This window comes from Lepidothrix coronata, unplaced genomic scaffold (genome assembly GCF_001604755.1).
Source record: "Lepidothrix coronata isolate B3197 unplaced genomic scaffold, Lepidothrix_coronata-1.0 Scaffold178, whole genome shotgun sequence".
Lineage (NCBI taxonomy): Eukaryota > Metazoa > Chordata > Aves > Passeriformes > Pipridae > Lepidothrix > Lepidothrix coronata.
Window position 1 is genome coordinate 634,503 of NW_016690358.1, and position 22,513 is coordinate 657,015.

Below are 22,513 nucleotides of genomic sequence, written 5' to 3' on the forward strand. Positions count from 1 at the left end.
CTGTCTAGAGCCAGAAAAAAAATCCTTTCCTCCCTCCTAAATAGCTGAGGTGTTAGGACAAAGCAGCTGTAAACTGTGTTTCCTTTTCAGTCAATGACACAGAGAGACACAGATGTGGAAAAAGGAGACACAGATACCTTTACTGTGGCAAGGAGAACACACCTCCTTGGAAGACTGGGCTGTAGAGGCCACAGTGGGCAACTGCTGCTCCGAGCCTACAGCTGGTTTGCTAAGGCTGAGCCTAAGCACAGAGTGCCTGAGGGTGAAGTCCCAGTTACTGCAGTCACAGGACTTCAGGCATCTCGTGAGTGCAGCAGAGACACTCTCAGCAGGGATCAACTCTGACCTGACACCAGAGACCTCCTTTTTTCCTGTGAATGAAGCCCAAGTTCCAGACAGGCTGCCTGTTCCCCTGGAGCTCTCACAGGCAGTAACAGGCTCGTGTTCTCCATCAAAGGCCAGGATACCATGAACTCCATGTTGGACACTTTTCTGCTTTTATTTTAAAAAAATCCAGAGTGGATCCAGTAACAGTTTTATTATCAAGGAAATTGTTTTACCATAAGCAGAGAACAGACACAGGATGGAGCAGAAGGCTCAGACAAGCAAAGTATTTAACTTCCACATAGCCTCTTGTGTAAGAAATACTGTTACAGCTGAGTTTGAAGTACCCCCTTTCCTTGAGAACAAGGGTACCAGCCTAGCTCAGGGCTGAACAGTCTCTACCAACGTCACCAGCCTTGCCCTACTGCTCACAGGCCTCATTACCTGCTCACAGGTCCTCAGATGCACAAGGAGGGTCTATGCAGTTCTTCTCCTCCCTGTTCCAGCACTACTTCCATCTCCACCCTCAATTTAGTGACATGGTTTCCAAACTGGGATCTCAGATTTAATACACCATTGTGTCAAGTATTAAATGATCAGCGAGTGCCCAGGTGCCTCAGGTGAACGCCCCAGGGCCCAACTCTGTCTGGCACGAATTAACTTTCATCAAGTGACAATTTATCTAGCAGACACATCACTAAGTTTATACATTAAAGAATTTTATATATAGAATACTGCAAAAACACAGTAAGTCTGAATTCTGCCCCTTTCTGCTCAGGAAGGTCCCTTCTCTCCCAAGCATCAAGAAAATCGACCTCTTCATTGTACTCCAGCCAAGGCAAGACAGAGACTTATTGCTTCTCTTCCTTCTGATCTCCTGAACTTCCAGAACCCTCTCGTTCAGAGGCCATCTGTGAAAACATTGGTTTGTTAGTTGTAGTAACACCAAACTGCTCCTGGACATTCTTCCCCAGCTCGCTGCTCCAGCTCGGAGAGCCCCCCCTCAGGGCAAGGGGCAACTTCCACTGGAGGACAGAACCAACCTCACCTCTGCAAGAGCTCTGAGAGGGAGGGAACGATCTTCCCATTATTTCTGCTTTCCCAGGGGATGGAACAAGCTTATACTGCAGCTTTGGACGTTTGCAGTTTGACATCAGGAAAGCAGCTTTCCACAGTAAGGACAGCTCAGGACCCCCAAGGTCACCTGGGCAGCGCAAGACCTCCCTGGACAGGTAACAATACGCTGGCCAGGGTTCAAATGGGGGGGCCTTTCACTGGGAAGGAGATGGAGAAGAAAATCCCAATGGCCTTACTACTGTGGCTCTGGGCAGACTGAACAGGAAGCTTGTTTTAGTCATCCTGAAAATAAGATCGGGCATTGCTTTTCTCCTTCAGGCACCCCCCGCACTGAGGGAAAAGCCCCCTCTGTGTTCTTCTTGATGCTCCTCAAGAGGAGCTCCCAGCACTTCTCCATGGAATGCTGTACAGTACCAGAAGCCCCGGCCTGGATGCAGGGCACCTATGGCAGCATGGGCACGACTTCAGGCCTCCAGCTCTCCCTGACCTTCCACAGCTGCCCCTTCAGCCAGTGTCACTCAGAGGGAGCTGCTCCAAGGCTCAGCACCAGCCCAGCCCAGCTCTTCTCTGCAGTTTGGGATCCCAACTCCCTCCCAGCCCTTAGCTGGAATCTAGTGTTCCAACTCCCTCCCAGCCCAGCTCTTACCTGGAGTTTGGGGTCCCGACCCCCCCCTTTCCCCATGCCAGGGCTCTGAGATGGAAGTGCCCCCAGACTTACCTTCTTGTATGCCATTTCAAAGAGCTTCAGGGAGGCCTGCTGCAGGCTGGTTGCTGCCTGCCTGATGTTCTCCCCCGTTTCAGAATCTTTACGAGCCAGAAGTTCCCTCATTTTAGCAATTTCTTCCTTTAGTTTGTTGCACTGCAAATAAGACACAACAAGCACAGTGAAATGCTGCACTTGGTTCACTGAGAATCTCCATCCCACCTATTTGCCACAGCAAAACTACCTTTCCTTGCCAGAAATCATGAAGTTAAGCCTCAAACTGAGCCTGCAGGGACCAGGACTGTGCCCAGTTCCCAGTGGGCACCTGTCCACTTCACTAACCATGTCCCAGTTGGCGTTAATGGGGCCTTGTTTGCTGTCTGGGCAGAGGTGCCAAGGACAGAGAGCCCTGCAGAGCCTGACAGCTCGCCAGCCGTGTCTCTGCCTGGCACACCTCAGCCATGAGTCAGCCACCCCAGGAGCCAGGGGAAGGGGAGAGAAAGCTGGTTTTCATCGATATTTAAGGCACTGTCAGGGAGCCAACGAGTAAGGCTGCTCACCACCCTGGTTAATCCCCTTGCACGTGGGAGGAGAAGCAGAGAGGCAAACCAAAGCAGTGTGGGCTCATCCCAGCCCTGCAGCCATCTGTCAACCCCCACACAGGCTGGCATTCCCCTGCCAGCCTGGCAGGGTGCTGGAGGGGCAGGGGGCTCCTGGGGACAGCTGTGCAAGGAACAGGCAGAGCTCTGGTCACACCACGGTGAGGGGAGGGAGAACAACAGCTGCTGTCAGCCCCCACTGGCACAGGGCTGCTCCAAGCACTGCTGCCCACCTCCCCCTGGTATTTCCCCCCAAAAAAGTTATAGGGAACAGTCCCTGCAGAGAACAGGGATTTAGGCTTTGTGCTCCTGTATGAGAAAACTCCAGTGATCATGACCCCAGAGAGCCAGCCAGTATCATGGAATCACAGAATGGTTTGTGGGGGAAGGGACCTCAAAGCTCATCCATTCCCACCCCCTGCCATGGGCAGGGACACCTTCCACTAGACCAGGTAGCTCCAAGCCCCGTCCAGCCTGGCCTTGGACACTTCCAGGGATCCAGGGGCAGCCACAGCTCTGGGCAACGTGTGCCAGGGCCTCCCCACCCTCCTAGGGAAGAATTCTTTCCCAATATCCCATCTAAGCCTGCCCTCTGTCCATTTAAAACCACTGCCCCTTGTCCTGTCACTATCTGTTGGCTGAGAAACAGCCTTTTAACTGACCAGAGGCTACTACCAATAAACTATAATCATGTCCCCCAAACACCCCAGAGCCCCAGAAACCTTTTTATTCTGCTTCCCAGAGACTGGGCGCTCTGTAAATCCACAGTGCACCACCTCAGAGTGGTGTGAAAAGCACTCTTTGATACTAAAACATCCGTTTCGTTCCCAAGAGAGAAAAACTGGAGCTAAGCTGATACAATAATTTTTATTGCCCCCCAGCTCCTGGGTGCTGTGCATGCACTGCCAGGACAGCACAGCAGCTCTGCCTTTCTCCCTGTGTTAACACACTGGCAGGCACTGTCCAGGATCTCCAGCTTTGGAGCAAAACTCCCTCACAGGCTCCAGCACAGTTCTTATCAAACCACTGCAAGGCCAAGCCAAGGACAGAGCTCGTGCAGAAACCTTTCACGAGCAGCCTCCCAGGCTCTGACATCCTCAGTGACACTGAACTCACACTTTGAAATGGGGTATTTGCCATTATCCAAACCCTGCTCCTCTAAGTTTGTTGTACAGCCTCCCACCAACCACACTCATCCCAAGTCCCAAAACCAGAGATTGAGGACTATGCCACCTTTACCTGGCATGGAAACATGCCCAGAGCTGGTGCCAGGGGCCAGAGCCAGCTGTGAGTTAAGCGAGAGTCTGAGCAAAGACTGGATAAGGAACCTTACCTGCTTTACACTACAGGGTCAGGAACTCCCTACCTCATCTGCTGGCAGCTGATCCTTGAACTCCTCCATCTTGGACTCGGTGTCGTGGATGATGCCCTCAGCCATGTTCACAGCTTCCACACGTTCCTGGGGACACAGCTCGTCAGGGGCTGCTGCAACACCACTGCTGACACAACCTGAGCACATTTCTCTGCCCAAACTGCCAAGCTCCATTCTAGTTCCCACACAGGGTCCTTCTTAGTGTCAAGGGGGCAAGAAACACAAGCAAACAATTCCTAGATGCACTCTGGCACCAAGAGGTCCAAAGAGGCCAGTCAGCCCTCACACTGCCACACTCAAACTCACTTCCCTGAGGTTGAAGTACTAAAGCAGTATCACTGCTGGTACACTGGAACTTCAGGGACAGCACAGCACACTCTGATCCTTGGGAAAGCAACAGAGCTTTTGGAAAAGCTTTTGAAGCTTCTTCAGCAACAAGGACACTAGAGACAACTCAAATGCTTGGTTGTTTTAGCTGTGTTCCCTTATTACAAAACCTCCCGTTTATGCATTCATGAGATTTCCACAGCAGTAAAACCATGATCTGAAAAGTTAACGAGGGAATTTTGACAATTACAATTACACAAGTCAAGTCAAGAGAAGTGTTAAAGTAACCTAATCACCTTCCTCTAGAGCTCACTGAACAGGGGTGAGTCCCAGTTCAGGACTACAACAGGGAAGAACTTATCCAGCAATTTAAGATACAAAGTAAGGCAGCAGGAAGGTTTTCATTGCAGTCTCTTCAATGCCTCCCCTATGCTTCATGGTAATGATGAGGTTATTTAACAGTGGGACTTTCACACCAAGCTCTTTGATGGTTCTCCATCTAACCCACAAATGCTCATCAGCCAGTGCTTTGTGGCTTTACAAGTTCCGAGGTGATGCTGCTTCCTGTGAATTTATTCCCTGCCTTCTCCCCTTCAGTCCCTTTCTGATCCCTTCACTACTGAGGGCAAGATTTACAGCACTGCCTGAACACCTGAGGCAGCTTCCTACAGACTGGAAGAGCACAGACTGGATCAATCCCATGTGCCAGTTCCTGCAATCATTAATCATATGCTGGTGCCATATCCCAGAGTCAGCCTGTGCTGTGTCTACTTAAAAATCAATGCTCTATATTTAGTTGGATAATTCATTAGTATTACCCTCATTAAAGCAATTAGTTCCAACCATCAATCCTGTGTGTATCACAGGTCCAGTCACTCGACTGGCAAGTGTCAGTATTTCCTTGACACAGCCAGTGAGGATTTCCAGCACCTCCTGATGGCCTCCCCTGCACTGAGGGGCAACACTGTGCTCACATGGATATGGAATTCCACATGCCACAGGGAGACTTCAACCACTATGGAAAGCAACCTCCCACTTTAACAAGGAAGAGGCTGAGGTGCACTTGTGCTTGGCAGGTTCTATAAATTAAGCTTTCAAATGAACTCAGAGTAGCTTAACTACCCCACAGGGTCTCCATCTAACCAGAGCACTGCTGTGAGCACCCAGCTGCAGGGGGCTGGCTCCAAAGGCACAGGCAGGTGGGCAGCAAAGAGCAGTGATGGCAAAAACATAAGCAGAGCTGCAAAGCTGTTAGTCATGAGCAACAGGCAGGTGAGTTTGCCCACTGCTGCCTCCATGGCCCAGGAACTCCTCAGGGAGCCAATAAAAGGCCAGGCACACAGGGCAAGGCACCCAACCCAAACCCCAGAGCCAGATGTTTCTGCAGACACCTTCTTGCAACTCAGTGTGAACTGACTGTAAGGAAGGAAGCAGATATGGGGGTAACAGCTCAAGGGCTCACAGAGCAGAGCCCCCAGCCCCTCAGAGGTGAGCACAGCCACTGGCACACGGGTGACAGGCAGCAGGGACCCCGTGGCCCCCCGTTACCTTCCTCCGCCTGTCCTCCTCCGCGTACTTCTCCGCGTTCTTCACCATGTTCTCAATCTCATCCTTGCTGAGCCCGCCCGAGGACTGGATCACAACTGCAGCACAGAGGAACATCAATGAACAACGTGCTCTCACCTTGAGGAGAGGATTATCTCCCAAACCTAACAGCAGCCTCGCTCAGGGACGCTGCACCTGTGAAGGTCTTGTGGGCAGCACAAAGCCAGCCGGTGTTTGCAGAGGCAGAGATGCTGCTGGCAAGGTAAAAGCCTGATCTCTCAGATCTACAAACTCCACAACCTCCCCACTGGTCTGGTCTGCAAGTCACTTCGGCTGGTCTTCAGTTACTTCTCCTGGAAAGTGAGGGAGCACCAAAGCCCCCAAAGCAAAGGGGCATCCCAGGTTAAAACACGGAACTTAAAAAAAAACAACCTCCCGCCAAAAACCCAACTAACAAAAAAATCCAAGGAGAAGGAATTGTTTTACCAAAGATTCCTATCCCTGTTGGAAAGCAGCCCAGGCTGGTGGCAGGATAAGACAAGTTCCCCACCCAGCTCCTTACACTGCCCTTAATAAGGGAATGTAGCAAGATTCTATGAGCAGGCTCTTAAAGGTCCCTTTTTTTCCCCTTCCATTAGTGTCAAAAAATATAGTCTAGACTTAACTAATTTCTGCAGTAATGCCTAATTTCATTGTGAAAGAGAGGACCAACATCCAGGACATCCAGGTATATTAAAATCCTCATATGAAGTAAGTTTTCTATGTAAAAGCTGCCAATGGTGCAAAACCCTGAACAAGGACACACATACACGAGTCCTCTGGATACAGATGTGGGATGAGCAATTCAGCTTTGTAATTAGGACCACATCTGCACACAGGTAGGCAGGTAAAAAACATTCTAGTTGCCTATTATCAGAAGCCTTTTACTTAGCAGCAAAAGGCTGCCACACCCCCAAAATCTACAAGGAAATCGAAGTAACGAGCAGTGTGGTTTTGGTAACATGTTGCTGCCGAAAAGCCAAGAGTGTGATTAAGAGCAGCACATACCTCTGAGTTGTGCATACGGGGTTAATACTTTCCTTAGCTGAGTGTGCATTCCACTGCTCAAGGGTTGTTTCCAAGAAACAACTGAAGAGCAGTACAGAGGCTTCCCAGTTAGAAGAACAAGAGAGATCTATTTTCTATCAGGGGAATCCGTAAATGCTTCAAATTAATTTTCTGAGCTCATAACAGAGCTTTAGAAACTGTCAACTGTGGCATTAATTACCCTGGAACACCAGGCCTGACATTTCATTGCACCACAGAGCAAAACACACTGACAGCTTGAAGTCCCTGAGCCTCCTGCCAGTTCAAGACTTCCAGCCTAAGTGGATGAAAATGAACAAGGTGGTTACAGGGAATACCTGCTGCTCAAAAATACTTGACTCTCCAGACCTTTGTAATGGAGTAATGACAAACAAATACGGTCTTGGCAAGAGCTGAGTTGTTCAGCTATACACTACACACCTTGGACTCAGAGATCTTCCTAATTTGATTTCTCCCTTCAAGCAGACAGGCTCAGGGACAGCAATCCCTGTGATAGAGGGCACTCCCAAAGGAACAGTGTGCCCAGCAGCACAGCTCAAGAACAACTAGTGCTGCATTGCCAAGCAAGGATTTTCTGTCCCTTCAGGGTAACTCAGGGCAGGATGTCACTGCTCTGAGCATCTCAGTGACACAGGACACCCTGGGAAGCAGCAGGAACACGGCCCACAAACACCTGTGAGCCCTCAGTTAGCCAACCTGTGCCCAAAACCTCTGGGCACTGAGGCATGGCTGACTGGTGCAGGAAACCCAACAAACAGCTGCACTCTGCCGAAACGTTGGTGTAGCGATCCCAGGAGATGGCAGGACTGAGCAAGGACTGTCACACAGGGCAAAAGGACTCATGGGAAAACCCTGCCAGTGAGGACTGCCTTGACCTTGGCATGGTCAGGGGCTTCACCCCCCCTTAACGTGCAAGGAGAGCTTCCCTGGCAGGATCTGTCAGCAGGCTGCTGGAGAGGGCAGTGCTGTGTGCACACAGGAGCTTTACCACCTTAGAATGGATCTACAGGTGACTTCTGTCACTTCTCCCCTTCCCCAACTCACTCTGCCCTCCTTTCCAGGGGAGGCACTCAGCCGAAGATGACTTCAACTGCATCTGTGCTGCACTGACAACAGACTGCTTGGGTCATCCTTGCTCTTCATCAAACCAGTGCTGCAGTCCCCACCTGACTGTGGGGTGCCCATCAAGGCAGCATTCCATGACCTCTGGAGTCACCTGGTGTTCCCCTCAGTGCCCAGTGTGCCATGGCACTGCCATGATTCCCCAGGCCTTTCCTCCCCATCCCTGGCACCCCAGAGCACTCACTCTGCTGTTCACGCCCGGTGCCTTTATCCTTGGCCGACACGTGCACGATGCCGTTGGCGTCGATGTCGAAGGTGACCTCGATCTGGGGCACTCCCCGTGGTGCAGGGGGGATCCCAACCTGGGAAGAGCAAGGGTTGGCCATCAGCTCCCACAGGGACACGAGCTCAGGGCATGAGGCTCCAGGGCTGGGCACGTTACCTTGGTCATCTGACAATGAATCAGCTATTAACCAACCCTCAGAGCTGAGTCCTCTGAGCACCTGTTGGCATCATGTGGTGCATCAGTATCTGGACAGATTTAACAGGATACAGGTTTCTACCCAGGACAGCTGCACAGAAACCATGTGAGAAAACCCCCAAGTTTGGTTTCAAAGTGATACAGGTTCTGCTTTATTGCTAAACAAGCCCCTTTTCCATGGGCATGGCAGGATGCTCTGTTTCCTCAGTTCTGGACACAGACTTCACCCACCACTTCCGAGGAACCATTATAAGACAGTGACAGGCAGCACAGCTTCCTTCTAAAGTACAAAAGGCAAAGCCCTTCCTTTCTGCAGGGCTCTTCCAGCACTGACCAAACCCATTCTGGGCAGGGAGTTTGTCAGGCAGCCCCACACTGCACACCAATCCCTGGAGCACATCTGTTCTCCAGTCAGCAGGGCGCGGGGCTCAGCTTCACAAGGTCTCCACACAATTGTTCAGAATGATGTGTTGACAGTTGACATCATGGCACACACACCGCAATCCCAACCAGGCCACAAACCTCCCAGGGTACCCTGGCTCACAGGGACTGCAGGTATCCTGGAGCCTGCTCCAAGTCCTGTCTCTGCAACACCAGAGGAAAGGCCAGCCTTCAGCTTATCTGCTGCACAGGCTTGGGATTGCAGAGGTCTTTTGTGGCCAGAGAGCCCTTTTAGATCAGCAGGCCCTAAAGCTGCAGCAGCTCCTGTGCCACATAAGGCTGCTCAAGAGATTCTCACCTCCATCTTAAATGCTAGTTGCTCCCCTGCCACAGAAAGGCTGTCCCAGAGCTGGGCCATACCTCTGGAAGCTGCTTTTTTACTACAAATGGGGTCAAATGTCTTCTGTAAGTGACTCCCCCTCAACACTGCCTTGAGGGGTCAACTGAAATGGAGAAGGCTCTGAGTGTCTCAAAGAAGGTCGAGTCTAAGGTCATGACCAGAGTAGCCCACATACCAATGTGAACTGGCCAAGGAGTTTGTTGTCACTCGCCATCTCTCTCTCTCCCTGGCACACTTTGATCTCCACTTGTGTTTGCCCATCAGCAGCTGTAGAAAACACCTATGGAAAAGGAACAGTGTGTTACTGTACAGCTAATAAATTGGAACACACGAACTGATGCAGTTACAAACTGACTGAAGGAATAAAAGGAAGCTACTTGGAACAGAAAGAATCATTAAATGTTCATTGTTCTCCTGTTCCTCTGACAAAATTCCAAGGCATCAAGACTAGCAACAGCCAAGCTCACTGGCATCTTGTCCTATGTGCACTTGGAGGCACAAAACCAGGCCATGCTGTGTCAGCAGCAGGTTCCATGGCAGCCACTCCCCCAAGAACATCTCCCCCTGAAACAGCCGGGCTCTGCCCCAAGCCCATGCCCCAGGCAGCTCCGGGGTTATCAGTGAGCACACAGCAGCAGGCCCAGACAAGGCCAAGGAAGGAAAGGATCACACCCAAGTCTGTCAGAGCCTTAAAACATAGGAAAGAAGATAACTCCTCCTGAGGCATGCAGCCCAAGAAAGGCGGTGTTCGGCGGGTGTGGTGCTCAGTTGCAGAAAGTCTCCACACAATTCTTCTTCAGAATGATGTGTTGACAGTTGACATCATGGCACACACACTGCAACAACCCTGAGCTATCATCCTGGGCTATCTTGGCACCCTTTAATTCAACTCCCCTCCACTCCTGGGCACACTAATAATCAACAGAGATACTCACTGACTGACATTCAACCTCATTTCTACAACTGCTTCTCTTTGCCAGATGAGGAGCAGACAAGACCATCTACTGGGATGCTTTGGGAAGCCTTCACTGGGTGTCCAAGAGCACCCTGAAAGTCCCCCCATCCAGAGTCAATTCGTACCTGGCTCTTCTTGGTTGGGATGGTGGTGTTCCTGTTGATGAGCTTTGTGAAGACACCTCCCAGTGTCTCAATGCCCAAGGAGAGGGGGGTTACATCCAGCAGCAGCACGTCAGTGACGTCCCCAGCCAACACCCCACCCTGGATGGCTGCACCGATGGCCACGGCCTCGTCAGGATTCACGGCTTTGCTGGGAGCACGGCCAAACAACTCCTGCACAGTCTGCTGCACCTGCATGGAGACACAGCACAGCTGTACTGGAGGAACCACCACTGCCACAGAACGTGCCAGCCTGGGCTCAGCCTGGCATCCCTGGGCTCCTGCTGCCACACGAGCCTGTGGCACGACAGAGACACTGAGCTTCAGGTCTGTGCCCCATCTTCCATGCACCCTATGAAATGCACTCGTTTCAGTCTAGACAACCCCTTCTCTGGAGGCTTTTGTGCCATCAAGTTTGCAGCTGCAAGTCAACTCACAGCAGTGCTTTTATGTAGCCCAGCCATATTCAGAAGGGATCACTCCATGCTCCCTGGGAACTCGCACAAGCCAACGCTGAGCAGAACACAGCTGTCAAGGACAGCACAGCTGTGGAGGCACACACAGGGAAGGTAAAACAAATCCAGAAGCACAGTTCATGTTGTTTGTGTGCAATAAAGGAGAAAAAAAAGGGAATTGTGTAAAGAACAGAATTTTCCAACTCTTTATTGAACAGGCTGTTTCAGCAGAGCAGATGTGCCGTGTCAGCAGCCTGAGAGGCGTTGTTAGCACTGCACTGCTCGGCCCCTTTGGAAGGACTGTGCCCATGATTCCAACAGACTTACTGCTGAGGCATCCACATGGGAATGCAGCAAGGGTCTGCACCAGAGCACAGCCCAGAACTCCCCTGCTCTGCCCCACAGGGGAAGGGTGTGGGACTTGTGCTCCTCTCCGAGTACAGCTGTTGGGCACACACCAGCACAGGGGAGCACAACATGCCTGGAAAACTGCTGGGAGCAAACACCCAACTCTGCACTGCAGCCAGGAGACACCTGCCCTGAGTGTTCATTACAGAGGAACACTCTTTATGTATGAGCATATAATTAAGTGCAAGTCTTTCCCTCTGGAGGCATATTTTACAGAAACATTACTTCTAACCACCCACGGTACTTCTCCTCGAGTACTGGCCATGGAAGCACTCCAAAGAAGCCACATTCCCTCCTAGCAGGGTGAAGAGAACAACATACAGAAGAGAAGGTTCTGGGCTGTGTACAACACATCAGCACCGATTTCAGAACCAGAGCTGTAGCTACAGGCACTCAGGAAAGCATTCTGTAAGCATAAGGCCACAGATGCTGGGGGTTATAAAGGAGGGGGGAAGGAAAAATAAATACAAAAAAATAAAAATCAATATTTAAGTCCCGTCTTCCACCCCTAAAGGATACATAATGTTTCAGAAGAGGCTTTCCCACTGAGTGTTTGTCATCACTTTATATGTAAGTAATCACACCATTTTTCCTTTATCCAGCTGGAACAACAAGGATTTTGGGAACATATAGCAGAGTTACTCCACTTAAGTTTTGGTCAGATCAGGAGTTTCTGTTTATCTTGTTGCTCTGGGTGACCTTCTGCTCACACAAATATCACCTCCAGCCATCAGGGTCATTTAATACAGGGAGGAAAAACCCTCTCACCAAACTCCAAATGAACCCCAAGCAGGACCATGTACATACATACTACCCTAGAGAGGACCTGCAAATCACAAATCTTAACAGCAAATAAACAGTCCAAGCCTGACTGATTCCTCTGGAATGAGATTCTGATGCTCTGTAGGAGAGGACACGCTGACCCTTGGAGAGAGCAGTGCACATCCCTGTTCAGCTCTGGCTTGGGGAGCAGCAGCCTGACTGGCTGGAACAGGAGCAGTGAATCACCTGCAGACAGCACCTTATCTACAAGACTGTGCATGTCAGCACAGCAGTCTTTTAAGTTACCTGTTGGTGCTTATCTGCACTGAATAGAAGGGCCAGGCATTAGATAAGGAGTGTCTGGAACAGGCAGGGAAATGGGTCTGCCAACACCCAGCCTCCAACAGGTATCTGATCACACACAACCAGCAGGTATCAGAGCAGTTCTGCTCCTGCAGCTTCTTCCCAGCTGCTGTAAGTGCTCTATACAGGGAGTAAAGCCCATGAGGGGCAAAGATTACTGACAGGTGACTGTCATTGAAGTGTACCTTTATCACACACTGAGGCCACAGCAAGAGAAACACCCTGTACATCTCCACAGTGCTGCCTCTGTCCATCCATACCAGAACATCAGGCTGCAGCTGAACATGCAACTCCAGACATGTCCCACTTCACTTTGTGAAGTGCAACTCAGCTACAGCCCCCAGACCAAGCTGAGCTAATTAACAGGATGAGAGTCCCTCAGCACTGCTTCCATGGGACTCCTCAGCACATCTGCTCTGCTCTGGGGGCCCTCAGCTGCTGGGGCTCTGAAGCCACCAGACCCTCAGCTTTTCTGCTGCAAGCCCAGGGCAGCTGTGCCAGCTCTGCCTGGAGTAGGGACTGAGCTCATACCTTTGGCATTCTGGTCATGCCACCGACCAGGATGACTTCCCCAATGTCACTCTTGCTGACTTCAGCATCCTGCATGGCCTTCTGGCACGGTGCCACCGTCCTCTTGATGAGATCAGCCACGATGCCCTCAAACTGTGCCCGAGTCAGCTTCATGTTCAAGTGCTTTGGTCCGGAGGCGTCCATGGTCAGGTAGGGCAGGTTGATGTCAGTCTGCAGCACAGAAACAGGCTTGGAGTGAACACAGCAATGGAAAATAGGGCTGCTCCACAGTCAGATCAAGTTACAGTTTCTGCTGGCCTGTACTGAAGCATCTGCATGGCTGCTCACCCTACAGCCCAGGCCTTAGGTGGCAGCAGGAACACTTTTATGTTGTCTCTTTTCTCAGAGAAGAGACAGTTATTTTGCTCCACATCTCACGGTTACAACTCTTAAGCTCCCATTTTAATACTGTGTTATTGCAAGGTTTTGCATTGTTAAGAAAAACAAATTAATTAGTCATAGCCAAGAGGTAAGAGCTGAAACACTGGAAGTGACAACATTAATCCTGTTCCTTTAGCACAACTCAGGAAAAAGCCCATCTTCAGAGTTCCCAAAGATTCTGCCAACTAACATTCCATATCAGGTAAGCTCCTTGAAGAAAAGAACTCATGGCTGTTTTCTAAATGCCAACAATTCATGTTCGACAGCCAAAGTTAATTAGTGCAAGGGACCATAATCCCCACTTCCTATGGCTATTTCTGAATCTCTTACAAATTCCCATGCTGGATTTTTAAAGCAAATCTTATACTGAAATCATTCAAGTGCTGAGTCATGCTGACATCAAAAGACACTACAAATCAGAGCAATTAAAACATTAGTGCTTTAAACTCTAGAGATTAAGTTTACACAACAAGAACTAAAGCCACCTTACAGAGGTGTGCAGTCACTTTACAAACAGTGTGGTAAAAAGCATGAGGGGAAAATGGGGCCAAAAGCAAGTTGTTTTCCCTTCACTGCTAAAGAGTTAAGGAATTCAGTTTTTCCTGCTATGAACAAACTGGATTTGCCAGCTCTTGAGCACATAAAACAGAGCCTGCTATGTCTCTGGCAGAACTAAGCATCCATTGTGACTGGCCTAAACTCCTTGCTATGAGCTCCCCACTGGCCAACAAAAAGACCACCATCAAATAAAATTAAAAATGTTTATTCAGAACCTAGAAATTGGCAGAGTCCCCATTTCAATTACTATATAATTGACCTTAATTTCACTTAGCCAGGACTATTACACTCCCAACTTGCTCCTTCTCCAGCTCCTCATTCAGTAGTGAATAAAGGACACGCTTGAATGCATTAATACACAAAGTGGATGGAAAAAGGAAAGGGGGTGTATGTTGCCCAATGTCTGGACAACTCTTCTATAGGCAAGTAAGTTGAGATTCTTTACAGAAATCACTACACAAATTAGCTGTTCCAATGGAATGAGTAACATCAAGGTTTTCCAAGGCTTTCGAAGAGCTTGCACAAATAAGTGGTTCCAGTAACCCAGCAGCACTGGCTGCAGCTGAATTCCCTGCAGCACAGGGAAATTCTGAAACACGGAGTAAGCTGTGAACAAGGTCACATTCCCTATAGGATCAGAAAACACACTGCCAGAAAAAAAGGCAAAATCCAGCACCATTCTCAGCTCCCAACAAGCAACTGTGCTCCAGAACAGCTCATCCTGGTACAGGACTTGCTGTGACAGTGACACTGTTTGGTTACACAGAAGAACTTGTTCTGCCACAAGAAAAATCAGCAATGTCAGAGCTTTGTACACAAAGCCAATGCAAAACTCACAGCATCTCACAACATTGTACCAGACTGCTCTGGACCCAGGCACGTACCTGCACAGATGATGAGAGCTCACACTTGGCTTTCTCTGACGCTTCTCTCACTCTCTGAAGGGCCATGTTGTCTTTAGTGAGGTCAACACCCGTCTGAGTGACAAACAACAGGGTAAGTGACAAACAACAGGTTAACAGACTCAGCTTCTGCTCAGGAGTCACCTAACCGCAGTTCACCTTCTCACCACTCTTGACTCTAAAGATATTTCTAGAATACAGCCTGCTATGTGCACTTCTGCTCTCTCACTTCTGGCAGAGGTATTTAGCATTTCAAATGTGCCAGCCCTCTCTGCTCTGCAAGTGATTATACAGTAAGGTACAGATTAAAAGCTTGGAAAAGCTGCTGCATCAGAGAATATAAAGACAAAGCTGAATTAGCAAAGGAGTTGGGATTACCATTGCAGTTTCCTCCAGCAAACCCTGTCTTGCACCTGTGCCATCACGTTCAACTGCACCAGATACTGATTTTTAAAAGCAAGCAGACTATGCATAGGAGAGCCCTGCTACACAAGAGAGAAAAAAGGCAGAAGTCCTGCTATTCTATGTCTTCCAGGAGATGAATAATCCACCTCAAGAAGACAAATGTAAGAACTGGAAGCTGGGCCAACAGGTGTCTAATACTCTTAAATTTTAACTGTGCCATAAGTGACAAAACAAGTCCTAATAATTAAATATTCCCATTCTTCTACAGAAGTGAATTTGAAAAGCAGGGTAACACTCTGCTCTGAAGAGACACCTTACCTCTCTCTTGAACTCTTTCACAATATGCTGTAGTAAAGCCTGGTCAAAATCTTCTCCACCTAAGAAAGTGTCACCATTGGTGGACTTCACCTCAAAGACCCCCTTCTGGATTTCCAGCACAGAAATATCGAAAGTGCCACCACCCAGATCGTAGACTGCAATGCTGCAGGGAGAAAGGCAGGAAAACATCACTTTCTAGACAAAGTTGTGTGGCTCAAAACTCACTCTCCCCAGAAGATGCAGTGTGCAGAACTCACTCTGTTGCATGCAGAAGTTAAAAGCCCCTTTAAAACAGCAGTAAACAAACCTCACAGTGCACAAATCCTTCGAGCACTGTGAGTCCACGGGGCAGTTTCTCAGGCTGTGCTGCACGATGCCCAACCTTGCCCATTATTTCAGAGAGGGCAGTTCCTCCCTCTTCAAACCCAGACCCACATCAATGACAAGGGCAGGGACACCACAACTATTATGAAACACGTTTTTCAGAATGTGAGGCTTTCACAGCACTGTCATCTCCATCAGAAATACACAGTCTCTAACAGAAGCCCTGCATTTACGTAACCAGCCCTGACAGCAGCGGAAGGCTGAACGCAGGCAGGGAAGCTGCAGGCCATGGGTACCTGCCACAGCTCAGGGTACCTCCTGTGCTACCCTGCAGCACCACTGGCTGTCACCCAGCTGTCCTGCCACACCCATCACTGCCACCAGTGGGCAAGATCATTAAATTGACATCAGGTTTGATAATTAAGTTGTAGCTGCAAGTTATGAACTCTCCTTCCAACAAGGTTGGCTGGCACAGAGCAGAGGTGACATTACACAGCTCTGACTCATGGCTGTGAGTCCACCTTGGCACAACTCCAACCAACGCTCTAAAAACCAGAAAGAACAAGAGGCACTTCCAAAGCAAATCCCAGCACGTTATTTGGGAGAGGGGAGGTGCAATGCACAGGCACTCACACTTTGTCTTCTGACTTGTCCAGGCCATAGGCAAGTGCAGCTGCTGTTGGTTCATTAATCACCCTCAAAACATTCAAGCCAGCGATCTGCCCAGCATCTTTGGTAGCCTGAGGGATAAAGAGGAACAGTGCTGACTACTGAAGTTAAATGCAATTTATAAGCCCCCAAATCTTATAGCTTGATGAGTACCTGTCTCTGAGAATCATTGAAGTAAGCAGGGACTGTGATCACAGCATTCTTTGCTGCGTGCCCCAGGTAATTTTCTGGAAAAAGAAGGAGACAAAACAGAAGGTTATCCTTGTAAGAACACCAAGTCATTATTCACAGAATCACAGAATGGTTTGGGCTGGAAGGGACTTTAAAGCCCATCTCATTCCCACCCCCTGCCATGGGCAGGGACACCTCCCACTAGCCCAGGTTGCTCCAAGCCCCGTCCAACCTGGCCTTGGACACTCCCAGGGATCCAGGGGCAGCCACAGCTTCTCTGGGCAACCTGTGCCAGGGCCTCCCCACCCTCACAGGGAAGAACCTCCTCCTAATGTCTAATCTAAACTCACTCTCTTTTAGTTTGAATCCATTCCCCCTTGTCCTGTCACTACATGCACTTGCAAATAGTCTCTCTCCATTACTAAGTAGTTTGAAATCATTTTTCTGAACTAACAACACAAGAAAGACTTGCTGTTTTCTGGGAAGATGCAGAGGGAGCTGTGCAGAAATTCAGTCCTTTCACATAACATGGAATAGTTTGTAGACTTTTGACAGCACAGCCTATTTTGGCAGCACCTCCACAACTCCATCAGTGACTGGATGGCACTGGTGTGAATTCATCTGAGACCTTAACTTGTCTATTTAGTGTGCAAGGCTGAAGCTGTTCTCCACTTTTTTTGAGGGTTCAACATGTGAGGCATTTAAAATTTCCTCTTTTTCATCCTAATTACCAAATCTGCTGTTGGTAACTTACACAGTACAAATAATGTACATATACCAACTTTATAAGCATTTAATTAGTTCAGTACTTACTAAAATAATTTTTAGAACACTTACTAAAATAAGCTTGGGCAATATTTACCAATGAGGATGAAGAAGACAGCCACTGACTGTTCCCTCTCTGTATCACTCAGTGTCCCCAGAAACCATTTTATAGGAATTGAAATAAAAAAAAAAATCCTCCAGGCCAATGGCTCTTTTCCCCCAGTGATCATTTAAAGTCACCACTGGCTAATTAGCCATTCATTGAGCCCAACAATGGGGTCCCTTAACACTCCCTCTCTCCCTACATGCTCTCCACCCGGCAGCTGAGGAAGAACAAAGCCACTGCAAGGCCTGGCTGCCCCAGCCCGTGCTCAGCTGCAGCCAGGGAGGCACAAGGACTGGGCTTCCAAGGAAACGGAGCTCCCCCTTCTGAGTGAGTGTGAACTCAATCACAATGAGGATCAGCTCGGGCGGTACTTAATTCTGGTAAGAGTATCCTTTAAGTAAAGCACTAATATCTTGCCAAAGGTCTGGGATTGAGGAGGGAATGATCTTCCTTGAGGCTTCCTAAGAGCCCACTCTGTACCCTCCCCCCCACCTGCCCTGTTCTGTGAGGCTTTGGTACCAAAAAAGCACCTTTTTGGCTGCAGCACCTCCATTTACAAAGCACACAGACAGCAAAGACCAAACTGTACCAACCTGCAGTTTCCTTCATCTTCATTAGGACAAAGGCACCGATCTGGCTGGGAGAGTAGAGCTTCCCATGGGCCTCCACCCAGGCGTCCCCGTTGGAGGCACGGACAATCTTAAACGGGACGTTCTTACTGCAAAACACCAGCATTCCACGCTCAGCTGCTCTATCACCAGGTAACATGGACAAGCTCTAGACAAAGAACACTGAACTTGCCAGCAGCAGCCTCAGATCCAGAGGCCCAGGAGTACCAATATGCTGCTCCTGCTTTTAATCAGCTACATCACTTAATCATAAACCTGAGGTATGATCTTACAGCTTTGATTATAAATACCCTCAAGAATGAGAAAAGTCTTCACTTTTTCCTTCCACATCAGGAAGACTTTTTTACTTCTTCTCTGAAAGCCTTAAGGTGATCAAAAACTAAGAGATCCTGAGATGACCTCAGCTGGTCAGAGCATGGTGCTACCAACACCAGTGTTGTGAGTTCAATCCCTGGAAGGGTCATTCCTTTAAGAGTTGGACTCAATGATCCTTGTGGGTCCAACTCAGGACATTCCCTGAAGCTCTGAAAACCTGGAAAGCTTGGCCCTCAGACAGGAGCAATGAGACCCGAGGGCAGAACCACTTCACCCACAACAGGGTCATATTTTAAAGCATAAGAGGGGGGTGTTTTCTGCCCCCCTTGCTGGCAGTGGAGTCGCTCCCCTCACTCACATGTCCTTCTTCACCTCCGAGTCGTCGAAGCGGCGCCCGATGAGGCGCTTGGTGGCGTAGAAGGTGTTGTGTGGGTTGGTGACCGCCTGGCGCTTGGCCGGCATCCCCACCAGGCGCTCGCCGTCCGCCGAGAACGCCACCACCGACGGCGTGGTGCGCGCTCCCTCCGAGTTCTCCAGCACCTGGGGACACAGAACAGCGGGAGCAGGGAACTCGCCCCGAGGGCGCTGAGCTGGACACTCCAATCCTAACAACGCTCCCTCCTCACTCACCTTCGCTTGCTTCCCTTCCATGACGGCCACGCAGGAGTTGGTGGTGCCCAAATCGATCCCGATGACGGCCCCTTTAATGGCTTCTGAACTGCAAAGCACAGTGGGGTAAAATGAAATTACTGCTAAAGAGAAGAACTAGATAGTAAAAAAAACTGCCAGCCCTGAAGACAGGACAAAAGCAATTTTCCAGCTGATGCTGAAGCAAATCCATGCTGCATCCCGACCTAAGGCATTCTCCAACTCTTACACTGGAATTTAATCTTGTGCCTCTGTTCTCAATCAGATCATTTACAGGTAAATCCTTGTTTGTTAGAATAAACATATAAAATATTCCTCTTCACCAAAATATCTTTACTATATACACATATATTTATTTTCTCAACAACTCTTATGATTTTGACATAAAACAAAATCATAACTAATTTTGTCCCTACACAGACCGGACTTGTTTTGGGTTACTTTTGATCATAGTCACAGACTGGTTTGGATTGGAAGGGACTTTAAAGCTCATCTCATTCCACCCCCTGCCATGGGCAGGGACACCTTCCACCAGCCCAGGTTGCTCCAAGCCCCATCCAACCTGGCCTTGGACACTTCCAGGGATCCAGGGGCAGCCACAGCTTCTCTGGGCAACTCTGATGTTTCAACTTGTTTGAAAACAGCCACCTGGAGTCAAAATACTACTAAATAGATGGTATTTGTTTATTTATCATTGCTTAGCATGGGGAGAAGGATCCACAATGATAAATTGCTCAGCCCATGTGGGGTTCTCTGAGCCAGAGCCAAAGGAAACCACCTTTTTGATCCTGAGGAGCAACAACTTAATTTAAGTCTGGAAAATGGGATTAAAAAAAATTGGAACCTCCTCCTCCTTTCTAGGAAGAGTGTATTAGCCCTCTCCAGGCTCAGAGAACCCTGAATCACAGCTTTGCCTTACAGAGCCATGCTCTGGGATGGGGAAGGCATTCTGCAGGCAGAGCAGGACTGTGTTTATCACCAGGACATCATTGTCTCCCTCCCCAGGCTGCCAGTGGCTCTAACACCAGTTCCACGAACAAAGCAGTGATCTTGGAATGTCCAACTGCCCAGGTCGTCTGCATCAAACAGAACCAGTTTTCCTAACGCAGATTTCCCAGCCAATGCCCAAATCAGCATCAGCCACAAATGTCTGACTAAGGCAAAACCAACTGCTACTCATTTCCCATTACCTTGGAACAGGAAAAATAAGTGATTCAAATGCATGAGCTGTTTGAAATGAACTTTATCCCCAGAGCAATGGAGCCAGGCATCACTCATTCCATGGCAGTGTAAAACAACTTGTTCCATCAATGTTCAGGGTACTTTTTAGTTTGTTTATAATCAAACAAATCTCAACAATCCACATTTTGTGGGAGAAGAGGGAAAGAGCAGTTCTCAAAGTTCCCTTGGAGATAAAGAAACAGCCTCAGAAAAGTTCCACGCAGAGGTTCTAGTTTTATTTTGCTGGGTTTGCTCTCTTACTCCATCTCTGGCTACAACAACCAGTTCTGGTATCAAGAGGACAGTAAATATCAACATCAAGCAACCAAACCCCAAGGAAATACTCACGCATATCTCCTGATGGAGGCTGCTCTGAGGACATTCTGACTGAGGCCATTCCAGAACGTCTGAAAACAGACACAGTGATGGAAACTTAGTTTAAAACATCAAATGGTCTTCAAACCAAGGCTTTCAGAGTCAAGCAGTGTCTGAAGCTACACTGTCCCACTACAGCGTTTATCTTTAAAAACTTGGGTGCAAACTAAGGAGGGATTTGAGAAAGAGTCAAATTGATTTAAAAAACCCCAATTACTGCACCAATTCATCTGCCATACCCCTGATTTCTATGACAGAACGGAGCATTTCCCTCAGACAGGACAGCCTATGAACGTGTTACCAGCAAAGAGACATTTCAGCAAGTCAACTCTGAACCTTCAGCTTCCAGTGAGCAGCAGCACCAGATAAACATTAACCCCATTTCTCGAGGCTTTGTGCCTGGTCAGCAGCAAACGACCTCCTAAATCCCTTGAGGGATCTGTGCTCCAGATTCTGCTGCACAGCTCCAGCAGCTTGGCCACTCTGAGCCTTTCTGCAGTGGCCACCCCTCTGCACATGTAAACCAGCATCCTGGAGGGCTCTGGGAGCTTTAGCCCTTGATCTGTTTGAGAATGAGCTTTTAAAAAGACATCTCAATACAAACAGGGACACGACAGGAATATTTTGCTCATTTTTCAGGACCTGTGACGCAGGTACAGCCCGTGGGTGGGTGAGGCTGCTGTGGCCAGTGTTGTGGGATGTGCCATCCCTGCCTGTCCGTAAATCCTGCCCTTCCCAGCGCGGTCCCTGCTCTCACCGTCACTCGGAGAGTGAGGGACCCACCACTCCCACCACAAATTCACTTTATACAAAACAGACCCAGCCATGCAAACAGGTCCCTCTGCGCCCCCGGGGGCTGCTCCGCCCCGCGCCCACAGTGATATTTTCTGAATAAAACCTGAGCACCTGAGGGGCCGCGGCCCGGGCCTGTCCGGGGGGGATCGGGACTCGCCCCCGCCCCGCAATGTCCCCTGATCCCCCTCCGAAGGCCCCCTCTGTCTGTGCCCCAGTCCCTCCAGGCCTCACAGCCCCGTAATGTCCCCACAGCATCCCCCGGCCTTCCCCCAGAGCTTCTCCCGTCCCTTCTGATCCCCCGGTCCCCTGCAGCCCCCACAGCCCCTCCCGCTCTCCCAGTGTCCCACAGCCCGTTACTCCCGGCCCTCCCCTAGGCCTGCCCGTCTCTCTCCCGCTCCCTCCGACCCCTCGGGACCGCACAGCCCCGCGATGTCCCCACAGCACGCCCTGCTGCGCCCCGGACACCCCGTCCTCGCCAATCCCGCCGCCGTCCCCGGTGCCGCCTCAGGCCTGCCCGTCTCTCCCCGCCGTCCCCGCCGCGGTACCTGCGCGCGCGGGGCGGGGTGCGCGGGCCGGGCGCGCGCCCGGCGCAGGGGCAGTGTGGCGGCGCGGCTCGCGCTCAGCATGGCTGCACAGCCCGCGCGGACACGGACACGGCGCGCGGCGCTTCTGGAACCCTCCACACACGTGGGCCGCGGGGGGGCGAGAGGGCGCCGCAGGACCCTCCGCCCCGGGCCGCCCCACGGAAGGCCCGATTCCGCCGCTCGCTCCGGGCGCGCTGCCGCCCCGCCGGCCGCCGCGGCGCGGCTGCGTGCGGCCTCGGCGGCACCGACGGAGAGATCGCGGCGCCCGCCGGGGCGCGCCGGGGCGGGAGAGGGGCGGCGGAGCGACGCGGGGCGC

The 22,513-nt window shown here is 50.1% G+C and overlaps 1 protein-coding gene across 2 annotated transcripts; it reads right to left on the minus strand.

Annotated features, from left to right (window-relative positions):
* Positions 1-478: 478 nt before the first annotated feature.
* On the minus strand, positions 479-22,254 carry HSPA9 (heat shock protein family A (Hsp70) member 9). Of its 2 annotated transcripts, none has more exons than XM_017830419.1 (17): positions 22,159-22,254; positions 20,792-20,850; positions 19,205-19,292; positions 18,933-19,114; positions 18,224-18,348; positions 16,742-16,815; positions 16,553-16,659; positions 15,596-15,758; positions 14,855-14,947; positions 12,993-13,202; positions 10,438-10,665; positions 9,533-9,637; positions 8,340-8,457; positions 5,951-6,045; positions 4,070-4,162; positions 2,120-2,260; positions 479-1,235 (listed from the first exon to the last, which is right to left on the minus strand). In XM_017830419.1, the coding sequence occupies exons 1-17, from the start codon at positions 22,237-22,239 to the stop codon at positions 1,176-1,178; spliced, it is 2,022 nt and encodes a 673-aa protein (XP_017685908.1). In that variant the 5' UTR covers positions 22,240-22,254; the 3' UTR covers positions 479-1,175. The 2 variants fall into 2 exon arrangements, with proteins under 2 accessions (XP_017685908.1, XP_017685907.1); XM_017830418.1 differs by lacking the exon at positions 22,159-22,254 and adding an exon at positions 21,725-21,907.
* Between the last annotated feature and the right edge of the window lie 259 nt (positions 22,255-22,513).